The 21941-nt window shown below is 36.0% G+C and overlaps 1 protein-coding gene across 5 annotated transcripts in view; it reads left to right on the forward strand.

The window, feature by feature from the left end:
• LOC140501243 (lipoxygenase homology domain-containing protein 1-like) overlaps positions 1–21941 on the forward strand; it is a 680545-nt gene that overhangs the window by 589055 nt on the left and 69549 nt on the right. For all 5 annotated transcript variants that reach the window (XM_072604606.1, XM_072604605.1, XM_072604607.1 and 2 more), the window contains 2 exons: positions 9518–9644; positions 17087–17235. In XM_072604606.1, coding sequence (XP_072460707.1) covers positions 9518–9644; positions 17087–17235 — 276 coding nt within the window. The remainder of the gene's footprint in view (positions 1–9517; positions 9645–17086; positions 17236–21941) is intronic.

Below are 21941 nucleotides of genomic sequence, written 5' to 3' on the forward strand. Positions count from 1 at the left end.
TACCTAAATTCAAACAACTGTTTAATCATCGTTGCAAATGTAGGGCCAATATTCTGCCTCTGTCTAGCTTTATATCCATTAACTAGGATTTCTACAACCTCTATCTCTGACACCAGATGTGACTAATGAAGCTCTGTAATAATCCTCCCAGAGGTTCCTACGGGAGCTCAGGTTAAGTAGTTCCTATGCTCCTGGGAGCTAACAGATGATTTAAAAGAACTCTCTGAGCTTGCTATTTCCTCTCCATAATTCTCACTAAGTTTCTCAGAACACATGATTTATAACGGGAAGTTATAGAGCATGGGAAAAGAGAACTTGAAATAACCTTTGGAAGTTGGCATTGTGGAAGCTACAGTGAAAGTGCAGATTTATAGGTATATCTTTATATACCATCAGATAGATGATTATGGTTATGGAACCAATGGCACGTTGTTTCAGCATGTACTCTTTACAATTCTCTTCATGAATGTTGTTGTTTTTGTTGTTGTTCAGTTGTTTTTCATTTATGTCTGATTCTTTATGACTCCATTTGGGGTTTTCTTGACAAAGATATTGGTTTAGTTTGCCATTGCCTTCTCTAGCTCATTTTACAGATGATGAAACTGAAGCAGTGTTACATGGCTTAGTAAGTGTTTGAGATCAGATTTGAACTCATGAAGATCACTCTTCTTGACTTTAAGCTCGTTGCTCTATCCACTGTACCACTTAGTTGCCTGCCATAATACTTAAGAGAATAGTATCATTTAGTTCTCTTGGATGCCCTGGATTCCTTAGCCAGTTTAATGTGCTTGCTTGCTGGCACCTTTTCCCTATCATGGTATTCATCCTCCTGGTCTTTCTTTCATTCATCAATCACTTTTGTTTTTAATCTCTTCTCAAATATTTGAAAGCATTTTAAGTTATTACATGTCACTTTTCTATAGTTTCTTTTTTCTTTTTTTAATCCTAAATGTTTATTGATTAATTTTTAGTTTTCAACACTCATTTCCACAAAATTTTGAGTTCTGAATTTTCTCCCCATCTCTCCCCTCCCCAATCCCATAAGGTCTTGCATTCTGATTACCCCTTTCCTTCCATATGCCCTCCCTTCTATCATATCCCTCCCTTCCCTTATCCTTCTCTCTTTTCTTGTAAGGCAAGATAGATTTCTATAACCCATTCCCTGTGTTTCTTATTTCCCAGTTGTACACAAAAACATTTCTCAACATTCATACCTAACACTTTGAATTCCAGCTTCTCTCCCTCCCTCCCTCCCTCCCTACCCATCCCCACTTAGAAGGCAAGCAATTCAATATAGGATATATATGTGTAGTTTTGTAAAAGACGTCCATGATAGTCATATGGTGTAAGAATAACTATATTTCCCTCCACCCTATCCTACTTCCCATTTATTATATTCTCTCTTTTGACCTTGTCCCTCCCCATAAGTGTTTACTTCTAATTATTCCTTTCTCCCATTTACACTCCCTTCTGTCCTCCCCCTCACCCCACTTGTCCATACTCCTGTACTTTCCTGTACTGTAACATAGATTTTCATACCAAACTGAGTGAGCGTGTTATTCCTTCCTTAAGCCAAATGTGAAGAGAGTAAGATTCACTTTTTCCATCTCACCTCCTCCCTTTTCTCCTGCATTGAATAAGCTTATTCTTGAGTCTTCTATGAGAAATAATTTGACCCATTCCATTTCTCCCTTTCTCCTCCCAATATATTCCCCTGTCACCTCTTAATTTTTATTTTTTTAGATATCACCCCTTCTTAATCAGCTCACCCTGTGTGCTCTCTCTCTCTCTCTCTCATATATATATACACACATACACACACACACGTGTGTGTGTGTGTATGTGTGTATGTGTGTACAATTCCTCCAACTACCAAAATACTGAGAAAAGTCTCAAGAGTTACAAATATTGTCTTTCCATGTGGCGATATAAACAGTTCAACTTTAGAAAATCCTTTATGATTTTTCTTTCCTGTTTACCTTTTCATGCTTCTCTTGATTCTTGTGTTTGAAAGTCAAATTTTCTTTTCAGATCTGGTCTTTTCATCAAGAATGCTAGAAAGTACTCTATATCACTGAATGAAAATTTTTTTCCCCTGAAGTATTATACTCAGTTTTGCTGGGTAGATGATTTTTTGTTTTAATCCTAGTTCCTGTGACTTTTGGAATATCATATTCCAAGCTCTTTAATCCCTTAATGTAGAAGCTCTCAGATTCTGTGCTATCCTGACTGTATTTCCATAATACTTGCATTGTTTCTTTCTAGCTGCTTCTGATATTCTCTCCTTGACCTGGGAACTCTGGAATTTGGCTACAATATTCCAAGGAGTTTCTCTTTTTGGATCTCTTTCAGGAGTCAATCAGTGGATTCTTTCAATATTTATTTTACCCTTTGGTTCTAGACTATCAGGGCAGTTTTCCTTGATAATTTCATGAAAGAGGATGTCTAGGCTCTTTTTTTAATCATGGCTTTCAGATAGTCCCATAACTTTTAAATTGTCTCTCCTGGATCTATTTTCCAGGTCAGTTGTTTTTCCAATGAGATATTTCACATTATCTTCTATTTTTTCATTCTTTTGATTTTGTTTTGTAATTTCTTAGTTTCTCATGAAGTCATTAGCTTCCATCTGCTCCATTCTAATTTTTAAAGAACTATTTTCTTCAGTGAGCTTTTCAATCTCCTTTTCCATTTGACTAATTCTGCTCTTTATAGAGTTCTTCTTCTCATTGGCTTTTTGGACCTCTTTTGCCATTTGAGTTACTTTATTTTTTTAAGGTATTAATTTCTTCAGTATTTTTTTGTGTCTCCTTTAGCAAGCTGTTGACTTGCTTTTCATGGTTTTCTTGCATTGCTCTCATTTCTCTTCTCAATTTTTCTTCCACCTCTCTTTCTTGATTTTCAAAATTCTTTTTGAGTTCTTCTATGGCCTGAGACCATTGCATATTTATTTTGGAGGTTTTACATTCAGAAGCCTTGGCTGACCTAAATAGTTCCTCCTCATCTGAAAGGATGGAAGAAAATACCTGCTGACCAAGAAAGTGACCTTCTATTGTCTTATTCTTTTTCCCTTTTGGGGGCATTTCCCATCCAGTTGCTTGACTTTTGAGTTCTTTGGCTGAGATTCAGATCAGCTGCTCAATTCCCCCAGGGGCTTTAAGTGGAGGTCTCCCAGGTGTGCCACTCCATACCACCCTCCCCTCTCATGGGTGACAGAGCCCTCCCACTGACCTTGAAGCTGTCTGTTGTGTTTGTGGGTTGAGCAATCTTGAGACTGCTGCTGCTGATGGCTTCCTGAAGCCTGTTCAGGGTCCTGTTCCTGCCACGTCAGGCTGTGCTCCATGCTTCCTGGGCTGCTCGGCATGTGCTTCACCAGTCTTCTGTAGTTTCAACTATATTTGAAGCTCTTTGAGATCAGAGGCCATCAGTTTTCTTATATCCACTTTCCCTCTCTTACTGCTCTCCAAAATTATGTAACCATAGATAAGCCTTGGGACCTCTGCAAATATTGATGAGTTCCTTGACTAATTACATTTCTACCAACCCCATCAACCTATTATTCTTTCTCCCTTATCTTTAAAAATGTCCACTAGATTCATGATTTCATTGGTATAGAGAGCTTTGGGGGAGAAACTTTTCCTACCAAAGTAGATCAGAAACTTTTGAAATCTTCTAGTCTTAGAGAATTGCCAAGTGCACTGAGAGATTAAGTGCCTTACTCAGAGTCATACAGTCATTATGTGTCAGAGGTACAACTTGAATCTAGTTCTTCTTGGCTCCCAGTCCAACTCTCAATTTCATATGTTGAATTGCATTTCATAAACTGAACACACAACAAAATCGCAAACACAATAAAATTGACCATACCATTATAAAGATAGTTAACATGAAACTGCAAATGCACAGTGTACGACTTGTTATGTCTTTCAAATATACAGCAAAATTATGATGTAAATTTCTTTTTTTCTTCTCTTTTTTCTTCCCTCTCCCCACCCTTCCCTAGAGATGACTACCATTAGACACAAATAAGCACATATATATATATATATATATATATATATATATATATATATATATATATATATATATATATATATATATACACACACACATACATACATATATGTATATGTGTACATACACACTATATATGTATATAAAATTATTCTATACATCTACTTATCACTACTTTCTATGGATGCAGATAGCATCTTTCTTCACATGTCATTTATAGTTAATTTGAGTATTTATATGTAGACAAAATAACTTATCCACTGAAAGTCATTCTTAAAATATTATTACTGTTACTGTGCACAAAGTTCCCTTGGTTCTGCTTATTTCACTCTTCATTATTTCATGCAAGTCTTTCCATGTTTTTCTAAAATCATCGAGCTCATAATTTCTTGTAGCACATTAATATTCCATCACAATCATATGACACTCATTCAGCCATTCCCCCCTTGATGAGCATCCCTTCAATTTACAGTTCTTTACCACAACAAAGAAAAGTTGAGGTTGAGTTGTGTATGATAATGTGATTCTAAAAATTGGGTAGGTAAAAGTTAAAAGGAGAAATTATCTCACAAAAATAAGGAGTGAAAGGAAGAAAGTAGGAATCAAGTAGGGGTGTAGGACTATATTGCAATATTGTAACATTACTCTTCTCTGGTTTGAAGAGGAGACAGTTTATGTATCTGAAGAGGTTTAGGTGTCTTCTGAACTTCTAGAGAGGTGAGAAAACTGGGGAGAGACTCTTAGAAGGGGATATTGATTAAGATTAGGAGGGTGGAGTAAATAGATAAGGGACTTTTATGGGGAGGGTAAAATAATGAATAAGTGGGTAAAGGGAGAAGAGTGAGTAAACAATCACATTTATAACTCTGAATGTGAATGGGATTAACTCACCCATGAAATGGAAATGGATAGTACAATGGATTAAAAATCAGGATTCAACAATTTGTTGTTTAAAAGAAATATATTTAAAAATGAGAGACACATGCAGAGTTAAAAATGGAGGGTTGGAGTAGAATTTGTTATTCTTCAGCTGATGCAAAAAAGGTAGGGGTAGCAATTATGATCTCAGACAAAGTTATGGCTAAAATAGATAAAAGAGATAAACAGGGTAGCTACATTTTGATAATAGGTACTATAGATGATGAAACAATATCATTACTGAACCCTAAATGCATCAAATACTATAGTATCTAAATTTTTAAAAGAAAAGTGAAATGAATTCTAGGTGGAGATAGATAGTAGTACTATAATAGTAGGTGACTTTAATACCACTACTTGGTATATTTCCAGAGATGATTATGGGAAAAGGAAAATAATTTGTATCTTCTAGAGTGTTTATAGAACCCAAGTCTTCTTGACTCCAGGGCTGCTGTTCTATCCACTGCACTACTTGGAGTGCTTCTGTTACTTTCTGGGCAGAAATAGTGTGACTTTTGTGGCTCCAGCTCTTAAACTACTATTTTGGTTATATAGCACATACAAGGAAGCTTGAAATGTTGGGAGGGAGTGAAATTAGGGTGTACCCAATATGAGGGCATTGTCTTCAACTACATATGAAAAGTGGGCAGTGAATTTGAAAGTTCAGGTTCTGCCCTCTATAAAGAAAAGTTGTGGTAGAAGTTTAGTGCTCCACCCTCAGACCCTCTAATCAGAGGAGAGAAGACTGAGGGAATTGAGGAGGTGTTGAGTATTCAAGGCTGAGTTTCATCATAGTGAAAGACCTTGACCTGAATCTGGGGCCAACTCCAGTCGTCTTGATGTCAGATTGCTCTGGAGGAGAGGGTGAGGCTGATAACTTTGCAGAACTCTCCCTCACTTAAATCTAATTCACTTCAAGTCATGGCATCACCTTCTTGATGAAATGGTCCTCTTCAAGAACAAAAGATGAGCAATGATCAGCATGGTGATTTGATTTTAAGTTATCAAATTATCCTGGGAGAGGCATCTTGTTCCTAGGGAATTGAAACCAAGGAGAACTTCAGATGAAAGGTTCTTATCCTTAAATCCCTGAATTTGGTTTTAAAGTAGTTTTATAATTATTTTTAAATAGTTTGTTTCATAATACTATGTGTTTATTTTGTGAACTTAAAACATTATTTGGAAAAGGGGTCCATAATCTTCATCACACTTCCAAAAGGGTTGAAGACAAAAAAGGGTTAAGAACCCCCTAGTAAAGAAAGAGAAGAGAAGAAGGCTCAAAATAGAGTTTTGAGAGACAGTTAGAGGTAGGGAATGACTGGGATAAAGAAACAGAAAAGAAGACTAAGAAAGGGTAGCCAGATAAGCAGGAGGAGAACCAGGAGGGAACTGTGTTGTGAAAACCTAGAGAGGAAAGAATAGCCAGAAGGAGAGGACAATTAGCAGTGTCAAAGGATGTAGAGAGGTCAAGAAGGATGATAACTGGGGAAAAGTTATTAGATAGAGCAATTAAGAAATCACTGGTAACTTTAAAAGTGGCAGTTCCAATCAAATGGTAAAGTCTGAAGCCTGATTGAAGATGGTCTGAATTCATGTAAGAGCACACAAAATGAAGGCAGTAAATAGAGTTGGCTGTCTGAAGTAGTGCACCCACAAAGGGGAGGACGTAAAATGATAGACAATGGGCATGGTTGTATCAAGTGAGTTTTTTTAAGGATTCAAGAGATGTGGACCAGTAGAAGGTGGGAAACTGAAGATCAGAAGAGAGTGAGGAGGATTCTGGGAGAAGTCTGCTGAAAAAGATGGGATCAAAAGTTCATGTAAAAGGTTTTGCTTTGGCAAGGAGCAGAGTCATCTCTTCAAGACAATAGTGAAGAATGAATTGTTGTGGGAAGACATCTGGGTGATATGAAATATGGAGAAAAGGAAAAGAGCCTTTTGGGGAATGGCTCAATTTTTTTTAGTGAACTATAAGGTAAGGTCCTAAGCTGAAAGGGTGGGGGAAAAGGGTACTGTGGGAGGCTTGAGAAGAAATGAAAATGACACGTGTTTTGAAAGTGCCTTCCCTGAAAGTATGAAATGGGAAGTCAGGTTTTCAGTGTTTTCCAGCCGACCACATTCTTATAATAACACAAGTGGAAAGTGCAGTGAATACAAGATCCCACTGTGTTTATTGTTTGTAGCCTTTCAAAAAAAAGTATTGATTTTTTTAGGATCAATGCAGACTTAGAGCTTCAACTGCAACAAAATGTCACCCGTGTATATATTAAAATCATACAAAATTCCTTAATAGATACAGTAATAGGGACAATTTTGCTTAATGACCTTCCAGTTATACTAAGCAAGGGATAAATATGGAGACGTGATCACTAAATGCATTTGCCTCTGTCATGGAAAATGTTCAACACACAGTCCAAGAGGAAAATGGGTTTTCTACGTGTAGTAGTTTTGCACATTTTCCTTTTGCTAGATGAAATTGTTTGGATTTCACCAAGCTGTACAGATTACTTTGGGCTTTCACAAAAACAGATTCATATTCAGTGCAAAGAGTCTGGCTCAACAACAAACAAAGGAGCTAAAAAGTAGATTAGACAGTAAGTTAAAAACATTTATTAAGTGCCTACTTTGCACCAGGTAACTGGAAGTATAAAAAAAAGGAAATTACAGTCTCTGTTCTCAAGGAATTCACAGTCCTCACTGTAATAGGAAAGACAACATGTATACGATAATGTACAAACAAGCTAGTTATAGGGTAAATTGGAAACAATCAACAGAGGGAAGGCACTAACATTTAGGAAGAGGGTGAAATTTTAACTGGGATTTGAATGAAACCAGAAGATGGACAGGTAGAGGGAAAGCACTCCAGTAATACGGTCAGTGAAAATGCTCAGGGTCAGAAAATGGAGTGTCTTGTGAGAGGAAGAGAGCCCAATGCGATTGGTTCCCAGCATATTTGGAGAGTCATAATGTATAAGAAAACTGGAAAGATTGTAGTAGGAGTGATAATATTAAAAGTTCTAGAAGACAGTTCCCAAAACATTGAATAGCGGATTTATAGAACGGCATGAAAAAAATGTGCAACAGGTAATGAAGACATAGATGGTATTATCTACACCTTTGGAAGGAATTCCTCAATTAATGAAGTCTCAAATGATTTATGTACTAATGTACACGAAGTCCTGATTATCCAAAAAAGTGTTGGTATCAGAAAAGGCAATTTAAAGTCAATTATATTAAAAACAGCTACTAGAAATTCACAGTAAATAGCTTTTAAAAAGTTTAATTGGAATTCTCTCTTGAAAAAAGTCATAAAAATAAGCTTTCTCATATTAAAACATTTAAGGTATAATTGTAGCTATGTGTTAATTTTTAGAATGAAGAAAGGACTGTTTGTTGATTTACTTTGGTATAGTTTTTGTAACCAACTTGCATGATAGTATTATATGCCATCCTTCATTTCACATTTACACTTTGCATCCCATTCGTGAACAGGGTCATTGCTGCAAAAATTATTTGATAGTTCATGAGTTTTCCTATGAGTCTACTAAAAGAATTCTCTTTTCAAGCTCCTCTTGAAAAGGCTGCTTATTAGGATCTTGACATAATGGACTCTAGTACTCTCTGCACTTACCTGCATCTTCCCTAACAGCACTCTCCTGAAGAATAGTGTTCTCTCTTTGGGGTTTTGGAAACTCTCACTATGGTTGAAAGGGCTATTGAATGTTGCAAAATTCTAGACACAATTTTTCATTTAAAGTTTAACCCAAGTCTTAAGTACTACTGATGATTTTTTTTTTAATAGTAGTGTACGTGATACTAGCTAAGAAATAGAAGGGAATAGATTAGGTAAACAAGATACAGTAGCCAATTATTATAGCAATCTACTGTTTGATAAATCCAAAAACCCCAGCTTCTGGGATAAGAGCTCACTATTTGACAAAAAACTACTAGAAAACTGGAAAACAGTATGGCAGAAACTGGACATAGACTACTGCCTGACACTGTATACCAAAATAAAGTCCAAATGGGTACACAATTTAGATATAAAGGTCGATACTATAAACAAATTTGGGGAGCAAGGAATAGTTTATCTGTCAAATTTATGGAGAATGGAGGAATTTATGACCAAACAAGAGATAATGAACATTATGAAATGTAAAATAGATAATTTTGATTGCATTAAATTGAAAAGGTTTTGCACAAATAAAGCCAATGCAACCAAGATTAGGAGGGAAGCAGAAAACAGAAAGAATTTTTACAACTAGTATTTGTGATAAAAACCTCATTTCTAAAATATATAGAGAACTGAGTCAAATTTACAAGAATACAAGTCATTCCCCAATTGATAAATGGTCAAAGAATATGAACAGGTAGTTTTCAGAGGAAGAAATTAAGGCTATCTATAGTGATATGAAAAAATGCTGTAAATCACTATTAATTAGAGAGATGTAAATCGAAACAACTCTGAGGTACCACATCATACCTATCAGATTAACTCACATGATGAAACAGGAAAATGATAAAAGAGTATCACATGCAAGTGTAACAACTGATGAATAATTTGATGTTTTCCTTTTGGTTTGTTTAGATAAAACTTCAGCATAAGAAAAGTAAGGAGAGCATAGAATTCCCTTTTCTGCAACTCTTCACCAATGTGGAAGGATGCACTGTGGCTGAACTTCCAGTCCTGACAGCCAGCTGTGCTTTCTCAACAGGTTTGTAATTAATTTCAACTCTATAAATGTGGATTAAGGCCTACTATATGCACATGCTTTGTGAAAGATATAAGAGCAGTCACAGAGGGGCGTGTGCCCACACAGAACTTAATCTGTAGCAGAGAGCTATATACATACACAGACTACTTTAATACATAATCATTCATTGTATTTTGAATGCTTGTTGAAAATAAAATTCTGTGTAACTGCAGAAATGGCCAGAAGGCATTGTGTGTGTATGTGTTTTCGTGTGTGCATGTGTGTTTCATCTATGAATATTTACAACCTTGAGTCATTCATGACTATAAAAATGAGCTTTGACAACTGAAATAAGTCACAGCTTGATGACTGGTACCTATGTTTAAACTAATTGCAAAAATCAGAGGATTTTAGATAGTGTTCTTTTTCTCTAGGCAGCCAAAACCCCCAATGAACCTTCACTAAAAATGAGAACATTAAGAAATCCCAGAGACTTAGAGTTGCCCGGGACCTCAGAAGTCACCTAGTCCAAAAAATATCTTAAAAATACTTCGAACAATAAAGATGCATTAAATAAAAGGTATTTGTACAACACTCTAACACACCATAAAAGTGGGCATCAGTTTTAACTCAAAGTGCTCTAGGAAAGGCAAATCCACTATATTCTCAAACAACCTATTCCACTTCTGGAAAACTCTATTAGGGAAAAAAAGCTTACATTAAAACTAAATTAGCTTCTTTGCAACTTCTGCTCATTGCTTCTAATTCTGACCTCTGTAGCCAAACAGACCAAGTCTAGTAACTTTTCCACATGACAGTCCTTCGGTCAGTTGGTCAGTGAGTAGAAAAGAATTTTTTAATCAATTAATATTTGCAAGGTACCATGTACTAAGCACTGGATATACAAAGATTGGTCAATAAAATCAATGTCCTCAAGGAGCTTATATTTCAATAGGGAAGACAACATCTAATAACTAGGTCCATACACAATATTTAACGAGTAAAAGTAATCTCAGAAGGGATGGTACTAGTAGTTTCAAATATGTGAATATAACTCCTAAGGCTTTCTTCCCATTCAGGCTAAACATTTCTCTTTTCTTTACCTGATCTTCACATGGCATGATCTCCTAGCATTTCATCATGCTAGATGTTTTCCTCTGAATGGTCTCCAATTTTTATTTGTATTTCTTTCCACTGGTTGACCACCATGGAGGATGGAGTAACTCCATCCTTCTCTTTGTCTCATTACCCCCTTAAGTGTGATTTTCAACATTAGGACTTTTCTGCTTATTGTTTCTCCCAGCTAGACTGGAAGTTTCTTGTGGGTAGTAAGTGTTTTTTGTTTTTGTCTTTATATGTACCCCCAGTGCCTGGTATAGTCCCTAGCAGATAGTAGGTACTTAATATGTGCTGGTTGATTGATACCTATCCCACATCTCTTCAATAGCTGTTATTTCATGTACACATTAGTAATACTTAGGCTGCGTCTTCATGCATTGCATAGAATCATACATTTACAAACACACACACACACATACACACACACACACATGGAAAAGAAAGAAGAGGATCATTGAGGCATTTTTTTAAATGGAGAGGAAAGAACAAAAGGGTCAGATAACCAGATATTTGAAAGCAACAGGTTGTTAACCTGTGATATTTCTCCAGCCCTTTTGCCACCTCTGTGATGGGAGAGCAGTCTGCAGTTGGTCTACACAACAGTTGCTAATTATTTATGGAAGAAACACCTTCCAAATTTGCTGAAATAGAGAGCCTTCATTTTGTGTGTCTTTCTGTGCTCTGACTCTTACAGAAATACCTCTTTGCCCAAACCTGTTCATTATGCCAGGAGCATTGTCACCAGAGGCTGAGAAAGATGGCATTTTAATAGCAGGCTTCCCTGCCTTTTTACCCTCTTTCAACATGATTATTGACTCAAAGTTCCAGTTCTTGTAACTATTTTGTCATCATGTTTACAGACACAGACTAACTTTACCTTTTGACAAGTTTCTCCATCAAACCTAATTCCCTGAGTAAGAAACTCTAGGGGAAAAAGTGGCCATAAAGGGGCTCCAGAAGAGAAAGGAGAAAAATTGAAAGCAACAAAATATAATTATTAAATCTACCTTGAGGAATTTATCTTTTGATATTTTGTTTTTGCCCTGTCTGGCTTAAAGTTTTGAGTTAAAAAATACTTGATGTTTGCTAGTTTGTTTTATAGAAGTTTTCTTGATATTTGGAGTCATGTGAAAGAATAGAAATGGTTTCTATTCACAAGGCGTTTGCGTTGTGATAGAAGAAATAGAAGAAAATAAATTGTGATCTGACTGGGCGTGGATTAATCCATCAATCATTCTGCATTTCCCTCTATCAAACAAGCCCTAATCCTGTTCTTTGCCCTTATCATAAACCTTACGTTAGCCGATCTCTTTCTTCTCCCTTAGCTTTACTCATAATCCTGTTCATTATCTTTACTCTGCCATCCAATCTCACGATTCCTCACTTCTTCCCCAACTCATCAACTCTGCACTGGCTACACTTCTCCCTTTCTTAACTTTGATCTTTGGTGAATCAGTTCAACTAACAGCTTCTATAAATGCCAATCCCTTTCCCCCTTGCCCTATTGCCAATTATGTCTTGATAAATCCCAACCTTAGATTTCTCCTGCTCTCTACCACCTTCAGTTCTATTCATGCGCTGATGTAGTAGATGTAGGAAAAGTCACAAAACCATACTGAGTGGGTCTATTATAAATTTATGTTACATATGTCCAACTTGACCCTTACTGAAGCAAAACAAATCTTTTACACCTGTGTAATCGGTTTGCTTTACCACTCGTAAAAATGCCATCCTACATCTTTTCATCCCTCCTCAAGCTGGTTAAGGTACCTCTCCCACCACTATTTCCACTGATGACCCAATTAAATACTTCACTGGAAAAAAAATTAGACCTTTTCACCCCTTTCTTGTCTCATACTACTCAGATACCTCCCCCAACTATCTTTTCTTCCTTACCTTTTTTTAAAATAAGAAGTGACACTTCTCCTACCTGAAGCAAAACTTATTCCACAAATTCTTGATTTCATGCCCTCTTTCTTCTCCAATAGATTTTTCCCACTGTCATCCATCCCTACTCCCACTAATCTTCACTATGTATTGGAATTTTCCCCTGCTGCTCATACACAAATTATTACTTCTTCCTTAAAAAGTAAAACAAACAAAAAAACCTCACTTGATCCTGCCACCCCTGCTTGCTATCATCTTAAATCTTTCATATTCTTCACAGTTAAAACCCTTGGAAAACTTATCAAGACTCAGGGCAGCTGGTGACACAATGGATAGAGCACCAGTCCTGAAGTCCGGGGGACTAGAGGTCAAATCTGACCTCAGACACTTGAAACTTACTAGCTGTGTGACCCTGGGAAAGCCACTTAACCCTGCTTGTCTTTCACAAAAAGAAAGAAAGAAAGAAAGAAAGAAAGAAAGAAAGAAAGAAAGAAAGAAAGAAAGAAAGAAAGAAAGAAAGAAAGAAAGAAAGAAAAACTATCTAGACTTGATGCTTATATTTCCTCTATTCTAAACCATTTATAGTCTGGCTTCTGACCTCTCCATTCAATTCTTCAAGCTTACCAGTGATCTCTTTTTTTCATTTTTCCACATTAGTCATGTTGTGAAAAAAATAAAATTACATAAAGTTAAAAATAGTAAGCTTTGATCTGCATTCACACTCTATCAATTCTTTCTCTGGAGATAGATAGCATTTTTATTATAAATCTTTTAGAGCTTTCTTGAATCTTTGTATTACTGAGAATAGCTAAATCATTCACAGTTAATCATTGCACACTATTCCTATTACTGGTCACTTCACTTTGCATCAGTTCATGTAAGTTGTTCTAGATTTTTTTTTCTGAAAGCATTCTGAAAGCTCATTATTTCTTATAGCAAAATAATATTCTGTCATATACCACAACCCGTTCAGTCATTCCCCAATTAATGGATATCCCCTCAATTTCCTATTTTCTGTCCTCCCACAAAATGAGCTGCTATAAATATTTTAGTATATATAGGTCCTTTTCCTTTTTAAAAATTGCTTTGTGATACAGAACTAACAATAGTGTTGTTGGATTAAAGAATATGTATAGTTTTATAGTTCTTTGAACATAGTTTCATATTCCTCTATCGAATGATTGGATCAGTTCACAACTCCATCAACTGTGTACTAGTATCCCGATTTTCCCATATCTCCTCCAACATTTGTCATTTCCCTTTTCTGTCATATTAGCCAATCTGATAGGTGTGGTGTGGTAACTCAGAGCTGTTATTTCAATCTCATGGCAAAGGAAATCAATAAAGAAATAATTATTAATCACTAACCAAAAGACACTATGCTAAGAGCAGGGGGAGAAAGGAATATCAGCAAAGAAGTAACAAACTGCTGAGAATTAATCCTTGCCATCAAGAACCTTATACTCTAGCTGGAAATAAGGCTTGCACCAGATGTGATCAAAGCATAATAGGATTGTGGTTTTGTGTAGCTTGTATTTCGTACTTTTTGGTGACATTTTTCTTTGTATAGTGCAATGGACAAAGGCCTGGCTCTGGAGTTAGATGACTTGGGCTCATACCCTACTTCTTTCTCCTACTATCTATGAAACCTTGAGTAAATCACTTACCCTCCCTGGGTCTCAGTTTTCATAACAATAAAATTTGGGGATTGGAATAGATGACTAGTGAAACTTCTTTTAATTTCAGTTCTATTATCTAATTCTATAATACTATGATATACATGAAAATAATCATGCAGGTCCATAGTTACCTATGAGTGATAATAATCAACAGTTATCATTGGAACATGTAACATTGATTTCTATTATTATTAAGTAGTTTATATTTCATCGTAGATATATCACCAGGCTATATAGTCTAAGTGAAAAAGAGATAGGGTTTATTAATTTTTTCTTTTATTCTGTGAGTACTTTGAGGCACAGTTGGATTGATTCTAGATCTAAGGTACATGCAAAAGAGCAGTTAGGTTATTTGAAGTGATGGTTCACTTGAAAAACATTTAGTCTCTACCATGTATGTTTCATAGTGTTAGATGTTGGCGAGTTGCAAGTAAGGCAGGTTCCCTATGCTCATGGAATTTACAATTTGGTGACTCTAAGATATACCCATTTATAAATATAATATAAATTATAAGAGAATATGTGCTAAAGATGAATACAAAGTTCTATGAGATCACGTAGGGATAGATCACTTCCAATGAGGGAGAATTAATATATACATTAGCCTCAAAAAAATATGAATATCTGAAAAATGTTATAATCTTAAAAATATTGCATTTTTAAATGATAGCATTTTAAGAAAATTATAGAAATGTGATTTAAATTCTATCAGTCATGAACTGGAATCTCACTTTTAAAAGTGTTGATTTGCTTAGATTAGTCCCTTCTATTGATTTGTTTGCTTATTTTTAGGCAGTTAATATGATTTTTAGGCACTGGACTAAGAGTTAGAAAATATAGGTTCTTGTCTCAGCCTTGCTTTTAATTATCTATAAGACCTTGGGCAAGTCACTTAAATTCTTTGGGAATCAGCTTTCTTGCCTATAAAATGAGGCAGTTAGATTAATATCACTTGAAGCTCTAAAATTTGTGATTCTCTAATGATACACAACATAGTTTACCAATGGTGAAAATAAAAATTATTTATACTTGGATTAAATGAATTTTGTGGTAGGCCTGGATGATCTCTTGCTTTCTCTGCCTTCCTTTTATTTACACCATTGGCTGTAATCAATTTCACAATGGAAAAGATCTATAATTTTAAAAACATAATAATCAGAAAATTGATCTATCACTTTCTTCAAGCTGGTTATTTGTTCATCTTTATTCCAACTTCTTCTTATTCAGAAAGCACTGTCAGGATTTCACATGTTTGTATGATTTGGGGAATTTCAGGATCCCTAATTTGTGCCGGTATAATAGATAAATATGCCATTTTTTATTTCCCACAAAATCATTTTTCCTTCCAAAATGCTTCAGTGACTAAAAAGACTTACAAGCTCAGTAGGAACAGCTGATGACTTTGACAAGAACAGAAAAAAATAACTCACCTAGGCAACAGTAAATATAAAGAGATGAGTGACAGAAGCACACTTAATAAAATTAACAGCATAAATACAATCCCTTGGTCTTAATTTGGTACTACTGATGTGAACAGGATGAAATAGAGCATAGTATCATAGAATCATGGACTTAGAAAGGGAAGGGACTTCAGAAGCTACTTTATTCCCATCCTTCTCATACTGCAAATGAAGAAGATGAGGCCCAAAGGAATTGGGCGACTCACCCACGGTCAAAAAGATGGTGACAGCTGAGATTTGACCTGAGGAAAACAAACAAGCTGCACGGAACAGTTCAGTTTCTTATGAAAGCCTGATTTTTGTCCTTTTTCACATGTTGAAATGCCTGTGTTTGCTAATGATTAAGTTCATGATTGAATTAAAAAAGGAAAAAAAAACTGGTCATGATTTCTATCAGTAATACCCATTATACTTATGAGTAACATCTAAGGAGACATCAAACAGGGATGCATATGCTTATTAAGGGTGTTTGCTGCTATTGTGAAGGATATCCTACACCATCCAAATAAGGGCTTTGCTACTAATGGGATGGCCTTACACACACTCATATTTGTGGATGAAATATGGTACTAATTTTATCATGTCCCTACACACTCAAAAGAGACTTACCTAATGATCCATGTAGAAATAACTAAATGGATAAAAACATTTGTTGATCATAGTATGACATGATATTGACTAACCCTCTAGTTTAGTTCTTTTGTGTGTATTTATATATATACATATATTTATATGCACACATATACACACATATATACATGTATGCGTGCATGTATCTATATCTATGTATCTGTGTATGTATGTATGTATGTATCTATGACAGATCTTGCAGTTAAATAATGAGTTGGTTCCAGAACTGACTAGGAAGAAGAGAGCAGGGTGCAACTAGATGGTGCCTGGAGTCAGAAAGATCTGAGTTCAAATGTGACCTCAGGCACTTATTAGCTGTGTGATCCTGTGCAAGTCACTTAACCCTGTTTACCTCAGTTTCCTCATCTATAAAATAAGTTGGAAAAGAAAATGTCAAATCTTTCTAGTATATTTGCCAAGAAAACCTCAAATGGGGTCACAAAGAGTCAGAGATGACTCAACAACCACAAGAACAACCAAACAAAACAACAACAGAGCAGGACAGATTCTCTTTGTTAAATGTTTTAATTCTTCCAGTTATCTTTAGTTGTAATATGCGTCACAAATTACTGTATAATTCAACTCACAAAATGAAAATAAAGTAGATTGGACTTATATTACGGTAAAATGAAGATTGTGCCAATTTCAGGACTTGTTCATTTTAAGTCAAATATTGTGTTGTTTTCAGTAAAAGAATATACTCTTTTCATTACCACTGGCAAAACTTCAACTTCAAATACCAATATGAATGTATATGTCACCTTGCGGGGATCCTTAGGAGACACGGGAAGAAGGAAGCTAACCAGGAAAGGAGAGAAACTTTTCACCAAAGGAAAGGTATGGCAATAGCTTTTTGAATCTTTATATTCTGGACTATATTCTGCTGCTCTCTATTGCAGTCATTTTATTTAAAAAATGGCTATTGGATTGTGCATCTGCTTCAGATCACTGTAGGTCATCTATAGCATTTTTCCTGTTATTTTGTTTTCATTATATATTTAAAAATATTGTAAATCCTCAGATGCTGGGACAAGGATAGAGGAACTATACTTCTTAATTTAAAGAGGACAGTTCTAGAATTCATACTCTTTATTTACTTGTTTTACTTTTTACCAAGACTTGTGACCTTCCTTCTTTTCTGCATCTTCCCTTATCTTTGCTGTTTTGTCTCTCCTCTTTATTTTTCTTCTTTTTTTCCTACACTTACTATTTTACCTCCTCTTCCTTTCTCTCCTCCATCCTTTCCTCTCATTAAATTCTTTCTATGTAAATTATTCTAGACATTAGGAATACCAAATGAAAAATGATATGGCCCCTACCTTTAAGGATTATGCAGTTTAGTGCAGGGGGCTGGGAAGGTGGGTGTTATGGTGTATGCACAAGTGAGTATATAATAAATAGAACGGAAAAGAAGCAAAAAGTATCATGTAATGTGATGGGTTGTAAAACAATACACATTTATCAAGCACTGTATGTGCCAGGCATTAATCCGAACTGTGGTGTTAACAAATAAGAAAAAAAAAGAGGATAGTCCTTGCCCTCAAGAAGCTTATGACATAAAAGGGTAATTCAGCACACAAAAGAAAACTGAAGGGGAAGAGGGACCACCAGAAGGTATGATGTTCTATGAAGTCAAAACCAAAGAGAGCAACTAATGGAAAATGGAGAGTTGGAGCAGGTAAAATTCTATGAAATGAGGAGAAAAAAATTCTTTCATTTTAGGGTATTGTCAGCGAAGGCTTCAAAACAATTGAGATAGACCTTAAAGAAATGGGAGGCACTTCAACAAATGGAGTTCATGGAGGCGGGGAGGGGGCTGGGGCATGTTAAGCGATGGTACTGAGATTTTAAAAAAAGCAGTATGAGATGAGGGATGAAGAATAGTCTAGTTTGTCTGTAAACTACCTATAGACTACATGTCAGGGAGTAGTATGAGACATGGCTGGAAATGTAGGATGGGGCAGGAATGTGGCAAGCCTTAAATGTCTTATTCAGTAGGCCATGGGAAGCCAATGGAGGTTTTTGAGTAGAGGAACAATTTGACCAATATGCACCTTGGGGGAAAAAATTGTTCAAGTATCTAATATTATTAAATACTTTTAGAGAACCTTGAGATTCTTGGAAGAACTTTAAAATTCCAAAATAAGAGTTCCCAGAAGGTGTGAGGCCTTCAACTAGAATAGTTAGAATGGAAGCTAAGAGGCGTGGCCAGAAGTATTTCAGAAGAAAAATAGCAGGATTTTCCAGCTGATAGGTTGTGTGGGATGAGAAAACATGAGTTGTCAACTTTTCTCCTAGATTATAAACCTAGATGTCTGTGAGCGTGGTGGCACCATTAATGGAGACCGAGAAGGGAGGGAAAGAGACAAGTTTAGGGAGAAGATGAATTCAGTTTTAGACATATTGAACTTGAGGTGGTAGAGACAAGTCAGCTGGAAACATGCAAAAGACAATCAGGAATGTGGAATTTACCTTGAAGGAATGGTTGGAGGTGGAGATGGAGATGTGAAATTCATATTCCTTCTCTTACTTATTCTCCCCTATCTCCTTTTTCCTCTCTTTTCCTCCTCCTGATTCTTAATTTTTTTTCAGCAGATCATATTTACTCATAAATCTTTATATACTTAGGCATCTGTTTTCTAGGGAAATTTGACATAATCTTATCCAACTCTCCTGGACCACACCCCAGCTAGATTTACTTAAATCCTCTCTAACAACATTGTGCCTAGCCACCTTGTACTGTGAAACATTTTTGACCAGGTACCCTATCAGAATTAGCAAGGAAAGTAAAAAACTAGATCATGAAAGTATTATCACTTATACTTTTGCCTGGAGTTGCTCCTGATCATGCCTATTTTAGAAATTACAAGACTTAAGTTATAGATTTAGTTGTGAAACTCAAGTGTGAAAGAAACTAGGTCTTCAATCTCCATGGTTATGGAGCCTGCCATTCTGATATTGATTATATCCCCAGAGACTTGCTAAGTTCCTTTTCCATAGGAGGCAATCAATTAAATGTTTGTTGAACGGATCAGTCAGTTACCCCTGGTTTCCAGAAACACTTTGGACATGTACTTTATTTTTCCTAAGTCTCCCTATTTCTAAAACATATGTAATAATAATTGCTGTCTACATTAGAAGTTGCTGGCAGTATTCATCTTACAAAAACTCACCTTTTTCTCACCTTTTGGAGGTGAATGGTTTCTTTAAAGTCAGTGGCATATTATTTAGGAAATGAGTGCACCGGTTCATTGATCTCAATGGAACCCTAGAGGCCTAAATGAGCTTATTCACCTCTAAAAGGAGAGTGGCTTCATGCCTGTTCCCTAGCAGAATATTTTTAAAACACTTTTAAGTCTTAGAAGAGCTTTGGAATTCCAAAATAAGACTTTCCAGAAATTCAAGTAGCCTCCTTGGCCTGAGGGATACCCAGGTCTCCCTTGGCACTTCTAAATTGGGAAGGTTTTCTTTCTCTAGGAGACATCTGTCAGAACAGTGCATTAAATAAATGTATTTGGAACATCTAAACAGAGCTTGGCAACATCGGGGGCAGCTACTGACCCTGTAGCGCACAACTGACAGTCTTACTTTTGCTAAGTCTTGGATAAAAGTAAACGTGCAACAATTACATGTACAACAAATGTACAAGTGACATTTTTGTGGCAATTTCAGGCTTGCAAAGCACTTTACATTTATTATCTCATTTGGGCAGTATGGTACAGTGGAAAGAATACTGACTCTTAAATGAGGGGACCTTGGTTCACATCCTACTTCTGAGTTTACTATCTGTATGATCTTGGATAAATCTCTCAGCTATCCCAATATCTGCCTCGGTTTTCTCATCTGAAAAATGAGAAAATTAAATCAGATGATTTCTGAACTCCCTTCCAGCTCTAGAGCTGGTATTCTATGATTCTTATAAGGTAGTTGTTATTATACTTATATTATAGATGAAGAAATTGAGGCTTATAGAAATTGAATGATTTGCCCAAAGTCACACACTCGTTAAATGTCAAAGATAGAATCCAAACACTGGTCTCACTCCACATCCAGCATGTTTTTTTAGGGAGGGGGATCATATCACACTGACTTTCTGAAAGAAAAGAGGGCTTTCCTTCTCTTTTTTCCCTTCCTGACAGTCCCCACTCTTAAGAGAGATCAAATTTATTTCTGGGCATAGCTTTCAGCCTGAAAACACAGGTGGAGATAATGAATGAAAATCAGTTACACACTTCATGAAGTAAATTGAGATGATGGCTACAAGACCCAAAGGACCTCTCTCAGATTAGAGAAGGATCTCCAGCTCAGAGGGTTGTGACAAAGACTCTTTGTTTGTTTATCAGACTTTGAAATTCCCTAGGATCAATTTGCCTCAGCATAACATGTAAAGGGTGTACCCCCAATGGCTTCACACTTCTGGAGATGTCTTCATGTCTCTGGAGATGTCTTTTGGATCTCAAGTGGACAGATAACAGTAATTTGTGGATGCATCTCCAATTGCACAACTGTATGTATCAACTACGTACTATGTCTGATGTAAGACATGACTGGAACTTATACTGATTTTACTTCAAAAATCTATTGTGCTTCCTAAGAATAATTTAGTACACAAAAATGTTGTTCTGCCTCTCTGAGGTGTTTTTACAGCATTAATTTATACTGTAATAATGATGATTGTCATGATGATGATGATAGTAATAGCCAATATTTTTAAAGGGATTACTATGTGTCAGGCACAGTGTTAAGCAGTTTACAATTATTACTTCATTTGCTTTTCACAAAAACCCCAGGAAATGGGTGTTATTATAATCCCATTGTGGAGATGAGAAAGCTAAGACAAACAGGTTAAATGACTTGCCCAGGATCACACAACTGCTAGTTGTCTGAATTAGAATTTCAACTCAGGTCTTCCTGACTCCAGGTCTAGCACTCTTAGTTGGCCTCAGTTTTCTCTTTGTTATGTGGATAGGCTGTAGTGAAAAACTCATCTTTTCATTTCTCTTACTTTCAGAGCTTTCTATTGGGGTAAAAACCAAGTGAAATGGGTGACCTATATTGTGTTTTGAATTTCATAGAAAATACATGAAATCTTCATGTCAGATCCTACAGAAAACTCCCCCACACACACACATCATTTTAACCTTTAGTGGTAAGGTTCAGTGGAAAAGTTTGACTTATGAGAGCAAAGCATTTGGGATATTTACTGTGTCGTCACCCAATCCACTTCCTGGTTCATGATGCACGTATAAAAATTGAAGGTCATTTTTAAACCTTTTGGTTTAAAATTGCTTTCGTTGCATCCTCCACTTCATGACCGTAAGGAGCATTCACAGTTCAAACATGTGGTGCTCTAATGTCAGCTTCATGTAAGAATTCTGAGATGACCACTAATCACCAACAGGCAAACCCTACTGAACCACTAGCTTGAAACTGTTATCACTCCTTTTCTAGGAGAATCATATGTTCTCTAGGTTAAAACCTTCAGAAATCTGGTTCAACATATCAAAGACAATGACAGTAATAAAAATAACAACAAAACCAAC

This window comes from Notamacropus eugenii, chromosome 4, assembly GCF_028372415.1.
Source record: "Notamacropus eugenii isolate mMacEug1 chromosome 4, mMacEug1.pri_v2, whole genome shotgun sequence".
NCBI lineage: Eukaryota > Metazoa > Chordata > Mammalia > Diprotodontia > Macropodidae > Notamacropus > Notamacropus eugenii.